Genomic DNA, 13,707 nt, shown 5'->3' on the forward strand with positions numbered 1-13,707 from the left:
TATACTGTATGGTGGAATATGTTATTTCTTATCGGTTGTTATTTAGGCGATAAAATTAATTACACCAATGCTCGAATTTATGAACATAATAAACGCATCCAATACATGGTAGTAGTATCTGAAAAATATTCCATAAATATACATAAATCGGCCTACCATGGCAATTTCTCAAAATTAATGGTGATTAACACCAATTAAAATATAATAAATGTTATAATATAGCTAAATTATATTTTAAATAAGATAAAGTAATGTCATCCTATTAATGCTTTTTTCCCAGAATACTAATATATCCCACAGATGCGTGTTGTTTTGAGCCAAAATGGCGTTGGACGTTATTTATTGTTTATGTGGACAATCGAGGGATTTGTCCCGGTTTATGATACAATGTGATATATGTAAAGACTGGTTTCACGGAAGGTAAGGATATGCCGAATTTGTGATCCCAGACCGTATGAAAATCGACGCGTTTTAGGAGAAATATGGGCGTTGCACTGTCGTCATCTCCCTTGGGTTTTGACCCAACTGAAACGTATTGCTAAGGGGCGAAGGCCGCCAGTTCATATCACCGCTACGAAATGGCGATTGATAACAGAACATACCCCTAAGAAAACATATGTGACAGTTATCCCTTAAACATTTTAGGTTTCGAGGGAGCACCTGTTGTCTAGTACGCTCCCCGACCTTATGCCGTCGGTTTATGGTCGAGTTTGGGCTGCCTTTTGATATCTGAATTCAGTTTTGCTTGACGTCAAAATCCAAATAATTGACTCATTGCGAGAATTATTGACATTATTATTTGCATTGACGGCCAGAGGCATAAAAAACTAGTCCAGTATTGGCTAATAATCATGAAGACAGCTTCTTTAGGCTAGCATACTCCAAAGCCGACGTTGCAGTGTAGCTTAGGCTAGCCCAATACCATGTTCAACTGAACCTGGACAAAATTTGGCTTCTCTCTGAGGCCCCATGATGCCGAAGGCGGTAGAACTAAGCAGTAGCTCCGCATGGGGATTACTTTGGAAATCTATTTTTCCTATAGTATTTTGGTTGCTTGTCAAGAATTTAGGCTACCAGTATTTTTTGTCGGTCGACTGTAATTAACCTCAGAAGTTGTATGCTGGCCATCCTGGAATGCTGTCGCGCATGTGCAGTGTTATAGGGGAGTGTTTGTTAAAAGTGGTGTTTCCTTCACGGGGGTGTCTGGGGGCCAGAGCCCCCTGAGTAAGAAACATGGCTTGCTAGTTTAGGTTAGGTTAGGGTATGTGAGGTTAGTACAGTTCCTTTTACAATAGGTTTCCTTAGCCAATCCCTTCTTAAACATATGGCTCCCTGATGACTTGCACATGCATGGAACCATTCCATAAAAACAACATGGCAGTCTGGTATTTCTGCCAACATTTCCAAAACCCTGCATTCCCAAAGGGTCCCCAACCATGTTGGGTAGATAATAGGTTAATAGTAATTGACTGATAGAAAACAATACCACCTCCTTCATCTACAACACCAAAAGTGTAAGAAAAATCAATTTCCTTGCAGAACTCTTGCTTAGAAATACCCTGAAGGTATCCAGTGTGTACTGTACAGCACATCTGTCATTGTTGGCTGCATCGACTTAAGCTAGCATTAACCATGTCTAGGTCATCCTGTCTCGGTAACTGAGGTTAGGCTAGGCAGGACAGACAGTAAAACTGAAGACTACTACCATGGTCTAGTTTCCGCCAGTCGCCGATCAGAATATTTACCACGTTTTATTTGTGCTCTAGTTTATGTTTATGATATTAACGTCTCGTTTGTGTTTTCATGCTCATCCCCTAATTTGCATGTTAAATAGTTACCGAACTCAGAGGGACGTGGTAGTAGGCTTCAGTTTTACCAGGCATATTAGTTGTTAATACTAAGTACCACAAGTTTTTAAATGGTTATTATGCATTTATTACCTATTGAATTATTATTTTTATATATATAACTTACCAAATAATTACATAGCTATTGTTTCTATTTTACGCGGCAGCTCAGAATTTAAAATTTGCGGTAGCACTCGCTTGTTTAAGGTGTAGTTATAATGCCCCGCCCACTTTCGGGGAAGATTAGGTACAACACTACTAAAGAGCTCAGTTCGTTTCAGCCGGGCAGTGACTAAACTCTTGGTCATGGGCAGCTCTGATTTTGTTAATTTTCACCGGATGGTTGCTGTTATCCTTCATTTGGTGAAGTACTTTTTTCTTTTTGGTAACGCAGTCCTGTTAATTAGCTTCGTTAATTCAGACTTCTCTTTTTCTGACTTCCTGATTTTGACTTATTAATCATGTCAGATTCTAGCCTTTCTAGTATAAGGTATTGTAGTAAGGGATGTAAGAATAGGTTGACTTCAATCAAATATGACATTCATACTTTTTGTAGTTCGTGCAGGGAACAAGTTTGCTCTCCCGAACTTTGCTGTGACGAGTGTAAAGACTGGTATAAGGGGAAATGGAAGACTCTTAATGCATACTTAGATGAATTACAGCATGACAGCCTTAAGAAACCTACTGCTAGGGCTAAAGTGAAGGCTTCCGCTAGTCAGGCTTTGTCTCTGGAGGTTGATGTAACTCATTTACCTATTCCTGCAACACCTGGAACTGCTTTTTCCCCTATCTCTAGTCCTCCGACTTTCCCTGCAACTCCAATCCCTGGCTCTCATTCCTCTGATCCCAACGCCATTGCCAGCTTAGAAGTGCCTGTTGACAAGAAATTTGATTTATTAGTGAACACCGTTTCCCAAATTGGGAATTCTGTGCGCGTCCTCATGGACAAATTCAACAGTGGGAGTGTAGTGTCAGTGGAGGGGGCGGCTACTCGTCCCACCAATGCTCCTAGACCAAGGTCCCTGCTAAACTCCTTGCTCACCTGGGAGGAAGCAAACTGGCAGTCCAAGGGAGTTAGGTGGGGTTTGCCCACGAGTAGGCGTCACTTCATCCGAGCCTGTGGTCCACCGTCCCAGGACTTGGAGGATCGCCATTGGAAAGGAATCCAAATGGACGTACATGCTTTATCTTGTAGTGACTCCGACTCTGACGCTCATAAGTGCAGTCAGCAATTTGCCAATGTTTCTAGATCATTGAAAAGGTCTTGCGCCCCATTGGACGAGGACGTTCCCCCATCTCGTAAGCGAGCATTGGATAGGGCTTGTAGTCCTCTGCCCTCTTGTAGTTTTTGGGAGTCTCCTCAAGCTTTTCGCTCCCTTTCAGTGGACACCGAGCACCACAAAGTGTGTAAGAAAGTGCCTGTTATTCCAACATATGGACATATGGTGTCCGAATGCCCGGAGTCTGAGAGTTTAGTGCCTGATTGTGAGAAATCAGTGTCTGGGTGACATTCATTGGAGCATCCCATGTCCGCGCTTCCAACAAGTGGACGTCCAGTGTCCGTGCGTTCCAAGAGTGATCATGTTTTGTTGGAACGTTCTGCACTTGGACATCAAGTGTCCAAGTTTCCGTCTTATGGACGCCCAGGAGCTGGGTGTCCTCTCTTTGGACTCATAGTGTCCGAATTGCAGACTTCAGATCTGTCCGCCAGATCAGTGAGCAGATGTCCAGGGACCGAGCGTCCAGGTTTAGCGGATGCCAATGTTATTGTTTGTCCGCCTTCCAGTGTTCGCTCTGTGCCACAGGTGGGACTTGCTGTTTCTGGTGTGTCTTGTGCTGATCCTCTTGTGGTTCAGGATCCTTCCCTAGTCCCTATTCAATGACGCTTAGATAACATCTTGAACCTGCTGCAATACCCATCTACAACGACTCAAGCTCCTTCGGATCCTCCGATGTCCCTGATTTCCTCTGAGGAGGAATCTGTGGAGGACAACGTTCCTACATCTATGAAGAATACAGTAAAACCTCAGCATAATCAAAAAGCTGCTGAGGATAGGTCAATTTACGAAAAAGTTTGTTATGTACTGCTTTGACTAATTTATTCCCCAGTTAACCCCTTTTGTTCCTATGGAACCCATCACCTTGTATGTAGAGTATTCTTCAGCACAAGTTGGAAAGAGTTGTTGAAGCATGGTGATGAGGTGGTTAATTGATGGTAGATGGGCAAATGGATTGCGTCCTCCTTTCAACTGCTGTAAACCATCACTTCTGCTGCTGTCTGTGGCCATGGATATGTGCGTGTACTGCCTGACTGGGAGTTGTAACTATTTTTTTTCTGTAGTTATGGTGTTAGCTTGTTATTGCTTGTTATTGCAGTGGAGGAAAACAAGAAAGTGTGGACAACAAAGCTGTGAAAGAGTTCAGCAGATGTGATGCATCTTTTATGTTCTCACCCTCTCTGTTAGTGGATCCCCATTCTGAAGGGATCGGTCGCAAAAATCCTTGCTCTCACAGCAAGAAGTGTACTGGCTGGTCTCCTTTGTAGTGGAAGAGGTACAGCAAGGGGGTGGAGGAAGGCTGAAAGATGTTTGCTGGGATCTTAGGGGGGAATTGTCTTTGTGCCAAATCTTTTCAGTTCCTTCCTCCTAGACTGCACTCTCTCTCCCAGCCTATTCTGCTTATTCTTTTCAGGTTGGTCCTAGGAAGATTGTGTGTGTGAATTTAGGTGACCAGCACATGCTCTCTGTTAGTGAAGACCCAGGTATGCATGATGAACTCTCCCAAGGTGAGAAGTGAGAAGTGGTTCATTGCTGCCTACTGTATTTATAATTTTCTGTTAAAGAAAACTATTGAGATGGCTATTTGTCTGTGCATCCGCACTTTTTCTGTCCACCTTCTGATCTTAAAAACTACTGAGGGCTGCAAATTGCTTTGTTGATCATCCCCCCCCTCCCCAAATCATCAAACATACCAACTTCAGCCCTCTAGCCTCAGTAGTTTTCATTTTATTTAAGTTAAAGTTAGCCATGATCGTGCATCTGGACCCTCTATAGGTGCCAACAACACAGGCCACCACCGGGCGTGGCTGAGAGTTTCATGGGCTGCAGCTGAGTTTCATGGGCTGCGGCTGAGAGTTTCATGGGCCATGGCTGAGAGTTTCATACAGCATTATACGCTGTACAGAAAATCGATTGCGCTGAAGTTTCTTTGGTGCATTTTTTGCTTGTTGTTGGTTGCCCTTGGTATGTCTGCTTCACTAGAATGCTTGCAGAAGATGTGGTTATCCCTTGTATTCCAGTCATTTAATGTTTTTCTGCATTCCTGGACCTTTTACATTTGGCTAAAGGGTTCCCTGTTCCTGCTGCTGCTCTTGCTGTTCCTATTAAGGCGCTCAGTACCGTTGAGCTTCTTGTAGTGGTTGTTTTACCTGTAAGAATAACACTGGTATCAAACAAAAGCTATAATCCTCCAATGTAGCCCCCTGACGTTCTTGATTCCATTGTTGTTTACATATGTTGTGGCAGGCTCTTCTCATAGAAAAGCATTTAACCAAAAGTACTCGGAGGGTATAAGGCAGGAGATTGAATGTGTGAATGACTGGTTTCTCTTTTCCCCTTTTGCCTGTTATTTCCTTCATCTGCGAGGCAGTAGCCAGGCCAAATAACCACTGGACTTGATCATGATGCAAGTAGGCTTCACGATCGAGCACCCTATCTTACAGCTTAGGCTCATAATGTGTGACTCCCGTTACTCCCCCTTTCTATTCGGGTAGCCCTTGGTTCTCCAAAATTTTCTTAGAGTACAGATATTTCATTCTTGCTAAGGGCCATATCAGTTATCATTACTAGGAAGATGTCATTCTGGGTGGAGATTCAACCTCCCACTCAAATGAGAGACAATCCTCCCACCTAAGGAGTGAGTCTTCTAAAAGAGGGGTAATTTGTGTTTCTGTAGGAACAAGTATCAAATCTTAAAAGAAATTTATATTTTTCCAAGGTAGCAAGCCAGAGTGTTTTATCATAATCCCACCTGCATCAACCCACATAGTCCCTGATGCAGAAGGGAAAAGTTCTGGCCTGCAGCAGGTAATGGGAAGACTTCTGTCACTCTCCTATCTCCCACCAATTAACCACCTTGTTACCAAGATTCAACAACTGTTTCCAGCTCAAGTTGAAGAATGTTCCTATATAAAAAGTTTAGGTTTGTGTACTTAGGAAAAATACAGATTTGATATTCTGTACACCAGTAATTGATTCTGTAAATTTCACACAGTATACTTTGAAGCTACCAAAAAGATTTTGTTAAAATTTTTCTTTTATTATTCTACAGATGTGTTGGGGTTCGTGAGTACCAAGCTGTAGACATCGATCGTTTTCATTGTCCACGATGTGAAGCTTATAATGGCCCTTCCGTTTGTAAGTTATCATTGGAATCTGCAGTTTTTATTATTAAGATGAATGCTTGAATGATAAGTTCTGAAAAAGGTCAGGTTATGGATATGTGTCACTAGATGTAACTTAGAATCATGTATACTTGAGTTGGTATTGCTTATTCACTGTTTACAAGGGGTTACCTTTCATTGTTGAATTTTCCTTTCTTGATAATACTCTTTGCATGACCTGAATTTCTTTTGTTGACATGTTTTTTTTATTTTATGTAAATATTAATTTATTTGGATGCATGATATTGTAGTGAAAATTGTTTTATTTTATGTAAATATTAAATCATTTGGATGCATAATATTGCAACGAAAATTTTTTTTATGTAAATATTAAATTATTTGGATGCATAATATTGCAATGAATTTCATTTGTTAATGACAATGTTAACGTGAGCGTTATTCTAAATAAAACTTTGGAGAAGTAGAAATGGTTCTGTTGATGGTATGCTGATCTTAGCCCATGAAAAAGTTTGTCATAAAGTCAGTTGGAAAATACATGTGATAGTGTAGGTCAAATAATGAAAACACTACTTAGTGAACTTAGTAAAGGTTAATAAAAAAGTCTCTCTCTCTCTCTCTCTCTCTCTCTCTCTCTCTCTCTCTCTCTCTCTCTCTCTCTCTCTCTCTCTCTCTCTCTCTCTCTCTCTCTCTCTCTCTCTCACCTGTTTTCAAAGTTCTGTGCTGCAACTAAAGTACAGAACCCAGTAAGATTAACTCGGCTGCCGTTGAAAGTTGAAAGACATTATAATCCAATCATTATCCCAGATACCCTTAACCTTGGAATGTACGGATGTAATCGTGTATGTGTGTGTGTATAAACAGGCAATTGAATTTATTTTTATTGAATTGCTGACTGCTAAATGCAATCATGTTTAGAATTAGAAGTTATGGAGCTATGTAAACAGAGTACAGTACTGTAATGAGCAGTGTTAAAGTGTTGTATATTACAGTACATAGTTTTTTTATGTAACATTCGCTTACAAAAGAAAATTGTTCAAACTTATTCACTTTAATATTTTCTGTTACAGTAAAAGCACGCCTCAATTGGCATCGTCATGATTATTCAGAAGCTGATGCAGGTTCCAAACCAGTTCAAACAGGAACGCAAGTTTTTATTAAGGAACTTAAAACCCGACATTTTCCAAGGTAACATGAGACTTGATGTTCTTTAAGTGTAATGCATGTTAGCTGTTCCTTATGTTCCCATTTTAGTAGTCTTGCATCATTTTCTGCAGTTATAATCTTTTATTTACTGGTACTGTATTTGTTAATGGAACCTAGTTCTTAAAGTAATTTGTAAGTACTGTACTGTATTCACATCCATCATTCCTTCTGTTATCAGGAGGCTAATATGTTTCATGTGCTCAAGCATTTATGAGACATATCTCATCTTTTTTCACTCGGCAGTTCTTAACAATAATTATCATGTTTTTTATGGATATTTTATTGTGACTGATATTACTTTGTAAAATTTAATTATGCTACGGGTATTTTGTATGTTCATCTTACTGAGTTTGGTATTCAGGTTGTATATTTAGTCATCGAAGTGCCTGGAGCTGTGATTGTTAATGGTTTCTGTATTCATTTCCTTTTCCTCTTATTTCCTTCAGCATCATCAGTATTCTTTTTCTCTTATGTGAATTCAGCACTTTTACACCACTAGATTGACGTATTGTTTTCTTTATGCATTCATGTCTTTAAAGGTAGAAGATTTGAGTAGTGGTACGTATCATACTTCAAGGAAGACATCCCATTACAGTACTGGAGTTGTTCCCTCGGCTCACTTGCAACATTGTTTTTATGGCTAATCAGCTTGCATTGCTGGTGGATGCACGGCTTTGTATTGTCACTGGTCTTCTCTCTCCACTGTGTCCTAATCTCATCATTAAGGTTGATACAGTGCTTTTTTTTTTAATACAGTCCACTTACTAAAAAACGAGAATACAGTATGGTCAACAATGTACAGTACAGCATGTGTTACTTCCTAGTCTCATCATTGAAGTTGGTCAGCAGGGTAATTCACATATTGCAAATAAAATTTATGAGAATGATATGGTTTGCTTCTTCAGGAGTGAGAAAACACAGGTTTGAAATTGGGAAATGAAAATTAATTGGAAAAATAAGACTTGAAAGAGCAAAACAAAGAGTAAAAATGATAGTGGACGATAAAGAACACTTTATATGAATATTGGGACCACGTGTATTCTGTGGCTTGGGGAGAGTATTAAAAATATAGGAAGTAAAAAAAAAAAGAGGTAAAAGTTAGCTGTCTCTCAGTTTTTTTCTATTTTACATTCATTGATAAAAGGAAATTTCTCGAAGTGGCTTAGGGAATGTGTGTATTAATTTTGGTTGTTTGTATTTAATGGTATTTTGGGGAAGTTTCCATGAAAATATCAAATGAAAGGAAGTAAAAAATTTATTCTTATCATCATCTTCAGGAAGTGTTGTCTGTGACTCACAAGTCTACAGTTGCCTCTTTGTTGTCTAAAGGTTTGGGGAGGTTGGAGACCAGTGATAGACCTCAGCCATCTGAACATGTCCCTTTGATTGACTGCTTTTGGAAGGAAACTGTGCTGACTTTCATTGGAATTTAACACATTTTTGATGATTGTTTTCTGGTTGGGGCTCTCTTTATTGGTACCTGCAATGTACAGTACTTTTTTAAGTTTAGGTGCAGTTCATCATGCATAAACAAGGTCTTCAGTGCCCTATACAACAACAGTTGTCAAAACCATTAGGGTTTTGTATGTGTTGCCGATTACGCAATCAGGAATTCATAATGAAAATTAAGTGAATATTTGAAAAGACAATAAAATTCAGATCCTCTTACATTTTACCTTTGCTCTGCTAATAAGTAGTTTTATATTGAATTGATATACAGTATATAAAATTGACAATTGTTTCTTTTTTCCACAGCTGTGATGATGTTGTATTTCGGTTAAGAGGTCAACAGTTAACACTGCCATACATTATTGCGAATGGTTTTAATAATCCCGTTTTAGTCGAAGACAAAAATGGTCTCGACCTTATAGTTCCCCATGATTCCTTTAATGTTCTGGATGTAGAAAGTTATGTTGGTAAGTAGTAATGAAATTTTTTGTGCATAATTGCTTTTTCAGTATAGAATAATTAAGAAGTATGTAGCTATTCATTCATTATTCCACAGACTATTGCAAAGTCAGTGCCAAAAACCCTCAGATTACTTTTCGATGAACACCAGACTATTTCTAGAGAGCAGCAGATTATTATTTAGTGACTGTAGAAATTGGAAAGGTATGATGAAGTTTCTTTTAAAGAAAATTTATAAATTGTATCTTAAGTCTCACAGCATGTACTGTACAACCTAGGCTGGCATTGGTCATACAATATTTGCGATGAATCTTACTGTTAAAGTTAGCTTATACAGTATCTCCACGCTGATAAGTGAGTCAGCATTTAAACAAAAGAAGAAGATCGCTTGGCTGAACCAGAAGACTGTCTAGTTCACCTGTTCTTCACCAGGTGTGTTCAGATGTTTTAGCTTTTCAGAACTCTTGTTGCCATTGGGTATAGACGCGTGTTGGTATTTCATGAATTTTGCTTGTTTGCTCCTGTCATGGACTAATTTTAATCTTCATAGGATGTCTTCCACCAGAAGCAAAACAAATAACATCAGGAATGATTACTGTGTAAGCAGGATGCCAAAATTTGAGGTAGATCAACATATTGTTTGTACCAGCTGCAGGGGTGCAGAGTGTGATTTAGAAACTAGATGTGAGGAATCTAGGGATTGGTCTAAGGACTTTATGCTTAATAATGTCAGATGTAGGAAAAGAAGGGACGCAGGTAGTTTTCGGAAGCAAATAGTTAGGTTCAGGTCATAAACCTGTCTTTTCTCCTCTTCCTAGTGGTCCTTCATGTCTATTTAGCCCTACTCAGTCTATGCCGTTTTCCTTTGCTAGGCCTAATGGTATAGCTTACACGGAGACTTCCTCCAGTCATACTGCCTAGGTCCTTCCTGCATCACTGGCTTGGCAGCAAAAGTATCGCATCCAATAGAAAGCCAAGACCTGATCCTACAGGTGGATCGGCCAGTCTGCGGGCTGATGGACAACCTTTGCTGTGATATGCTTTTGTGTAGAAGGGCTTTATTTCTCTTCCAAAGCAGGAACCATAGAGTTAGTCACTATGGCTTTGTTCCAAGCTGTATTGTGGTTGGACTTGTGTCTTATCATAATGGTTGGCTTTGCCTTTTCCGCATCTTTCTGTAGGAGTAGAATCAAGTTCCAAAGGTTACTAGTGTCAGGAGGAAGGACATCAACCATTCCCTCTTGCCAGTCTACAAACCTGTGGGTTAACTTAGTCTTGAAAAACTTTTGAGTGTTTTTCGTCTCTTTTCAAGGCAGGTTACAGCCCGAGGCCAGTCTCGCTGATTTTGATCAGATCAGTTCTGGGGTCTTCCCTAATCTTCTGGAAGAGTTAGGGCAAGGCAGCACTAGAGAAATGAAGATCTGATGCTCAGAGCTCTGTTATCCACCATGCAGTTTCCCTCAAGGTTCTTTCAGGATCTACAAATGGTACTGCAGCCAAGCCTTCTGGGTCGGGGTTGGTTAAATCATTGAAGTTGTGCTTTGGAAAGGGTTGATCAGGTTCCTGGCTTTCATCTTGCTCAGGGAAGGGTGTGGGGTCTTCTGTGAAGTTGGCAAGCCTTTCCCTCTGCTGTGAATAGGGGATGTCATGCCACTGGGCAATGTGGCAATGACAGGAGAGAACTTTGCAAGTTGGTGTCCACACAGTTCAAGACTTCCCATGAGGACCAGTGCCTGCCTCCTTTCTCAAAAGATCAGTCTCATTTCCATCATATTTTCCAGAATTGTCCAAATCTCTTACTCAACTGAGGCACGGATATTACTTGAGAAGGACATATTGAAAATTAAGGTGTGTTAGGGAAGGAGAACAGGAATTTAAAGGTGGAAAAAATGACGCTGTTGTAAAATTACGAAAGTACAGGTTCACTAAATTTCACAATTTGCAAACCACAAGGAGTGATTACAATAGGTACAAAATAGTTAGTGGATTGACAAAGGGCTTACAAACATCAGACCAAGATGAGACAAAGGCAAAATGTTGTGAAGTAAGGAAGAGTGAATACATCTCAACAGAAAATGAAAAACACTCACTCACTAGATGGAATAGCTTATTCCAAGAAACAAGCCTCAAATGGTAAAACATGAGTGGGAACTGACTAGAAAACAACATATATAACTAGCTAAACGATTTTTAACCTCTAACACTCCCACCTCAAGATTCTCAACCAGAGAAAATCAAAATAAGAAAATCCTTAAGTACCAAAATATGTAGTTCCCCTAAAACAGGTTAAACCTGGCAGATAAAAGGGCAGGCATTCTTCCTAAGTATCAAAAGAAAATATGTACTTACAAATCCTTGAAGCAAATGATAATTTTTTAGCAAGTACCTTTGCTTGGTAGAGCTGATATTGCTGGGGTAGCTGCAATCACTCCTAATGCCTTTGAAAGACCAAAAATGCTCTGAGTGAGTGAAAATAAAGTTAGTGAAATTAGAGAATCCCCAGAAGCAGAAACAAAATTAGGGAAATCTGTTGAATCCCCTGGAGATCCCAATATGCATTCCAGCATGTACTTGTATTCAGCTACCTGTCTGCTTGTGTTTCATTTACAGGAACTGAAGTATCTGGGTTAGTATGTAGACTGTAAATTTTGGTTTATTGTAAGTAAATGGGTTTGCTGTAAAACGGGAAAGTAGAAGTGATTGTATAGGATTTTATACCCTCTCGTATGTATTTGTTTTAAGTAGTCTGTATATCGTACTCTCTTTCAGGTTCCGAACACGAAGTGGATGTTATTGATGTACAAAGACAAACAGATGTCAAAATGCAGCTACATGAATTTATCGAATATTTTTTAAGTCCCGCCAGAACAACTGTGCTCAATCTAATTAGCCTAGAGGTCTCAAATACCAGGTAAAGTTCTAACACTGGTTTCAGTTACCTTGAGATTTTTGTATTAGCATATTGACCCAGTGAAGCTTATTGATAAACAGGAATTTGTATTTTCATGCATGGAATATGTGGACATGAAATTTTTATTGATTTTATTTTATTTTTTTGCAGTTTATGTCAACTCGTCGAGCCACCATATATTGTTCGAAAATTATGTTGGGTAACAGGCTGTTGGCCAACTGATCCCCCTCCTGGCCCACCTCTGTCCAGACCCAATGTTTCAAAATATGTATTAATTAGTGTAGAGAACTCTTATACAGATTTTCACATAGACTTTGGAGGAACATCGGTATGGTATCATGTTTTATGGGTAAGTAAACTCTGGGTGATTTAACTTTACAAGTCAAGGTAGTTCAGATGATTAAAGTAAATATTAATATAACTTTGCCAGTATTGTATTTTAATGTATAGGCCTATTTTCTGATATTGGATTTAGCCTCACCTTAAAGCATAGTTACCAAAGTGATAGGATACAACTAGTGCCTACAGATGGATGAATGGGCAAGATGTCATTTTTTATGGACTGTTCAGGGAGCAAGACTTCATGCCTAGCAAAAGGCTGCCTGCATATAAATTAACAGGTGTCACTTTTGCGTGGGAGGATTTTACTCAGGGAGCAGCTTCAATGGATTTCTTTTGTTGTGTTTAATGAGAATTTTTGGTATCTGTTTTTGCCATTGAAAGATTTTTAAGATTCATCATTTGTTTTTATGTTTTCATAACCAAAGTATATTTTTATGTCTTAGTGATTTTTTTTTTTTTTTATTTGATAATAATTTTGTTTTTCTGTCTGTGACTTTCATCTTACTTTTTCTCTAGTTTAAATACATGGCAATGATTTCAGTTACATTGGGTTGCCCTGCCTACCATTTTCATTTTGTGCATTCTTGTAAGCTTGCAGGCAGTTTAACTTAATTTTAGAATCTAGTAATGTGGGTCTGGGTGTATATTAGCAGTAACAGATGGAACTTGGTGCATTTTAGTATCTCCAGGAAGAAATTCATCTTATCTTTTGTCCTTTGAAGTTGTTGTCTTAGTTCAAGCCAGCCTTGTGCTCTTACACATTTCACTGTTTTGTAGTTGGGAGCAAGATATAATTATTTTTGGCATGAGAGTAGAGTACTGTATGATATACAAGGGAGAGCCTGTATGGCCGCCACAGGTGTTTGTACATCTCTGAGCAGATTTTCCAAATATCTGAAGTTTATCATTGTTAGAGAAATTGCCCATCATAGGACAGCCTCCTTTTTCTTTTGTGTTTGATAGAGTTGTATAAGAATTTCTCATTTTTGTCAGTATCCTGATTCTTCCAACTTATGTTGTAATCTTTTGTAAGGTTATATGTGCTTTTGTGGGTACTGTACTTTTTGTATTTTTTTTTTTAGATAAGTATTTTA

The 13,707-nt window shown here is 39.1% G+C and overlaps 1 protein-coding gene across 11 annotated transcripts in view; it reads left to right on the plus strand.

The window, feature by feature from the left end:
• Positions 1 to 287: 287 nt before the first annotated feature.
• Positions 288 to 13,707, plus strand: part of LOC136833680 (lysine-specific demethylase 7B-like) — a 47,670-nt gene continuing 34,250 nt past the window's right edge. For 10 of the 11 annotated variants that reach the window (XM_067095860.1, XM_067095861.1, XM_067095862.1 and 7 more), the window contains exons 1-6: positions 288 to 420; positions 6,177 to 6,262; positions 7,317 to 7,434; positions 9,208 to 9,368; positions 12,130 to 12,271; positions 12,422 to 12,620. In XM_067095860.1, the coding sequence (XP_066951961.1) occupies positions 323 to 420; positions 6,177 to 6,262; positions 7,317 to 7,434; positions 9,208 to 9,368; positions 12,130 to 12,271; positions 12,422 to 12,620 (804 nt within the window). In that variant the 5' untranslated portion in view covers positions 288 to 322. The remainder of the gene's footprint in view (positions 421 to 6,176; positions 6,263 to 7,316; positions 7,435 to 9,207; positions 9,369 to 12,129; positions 12,272 to 12,421; positions 12,621 to 13,707) is intronic. The other variant, XM_067095871.1, reaches the window with a different exon arrangement.

Source organism: Macrobrachium rosenbergii, chromosome 52 (assembly GCF_040412425.1).
Source record: "Macrobrachium rosenbergii isolate ZJJX-2024 chromosome 52, ASM4041242v1, whole genome shotgun sequence".
NCBI classification, from domain to species: domain Eukaryota; kingdom Metazoa; phylum Arthropoda; class Malacostraca; order Decapoda; family Palaemonidae; genus Macrobrachium; species Macrobrachium rosenbergii.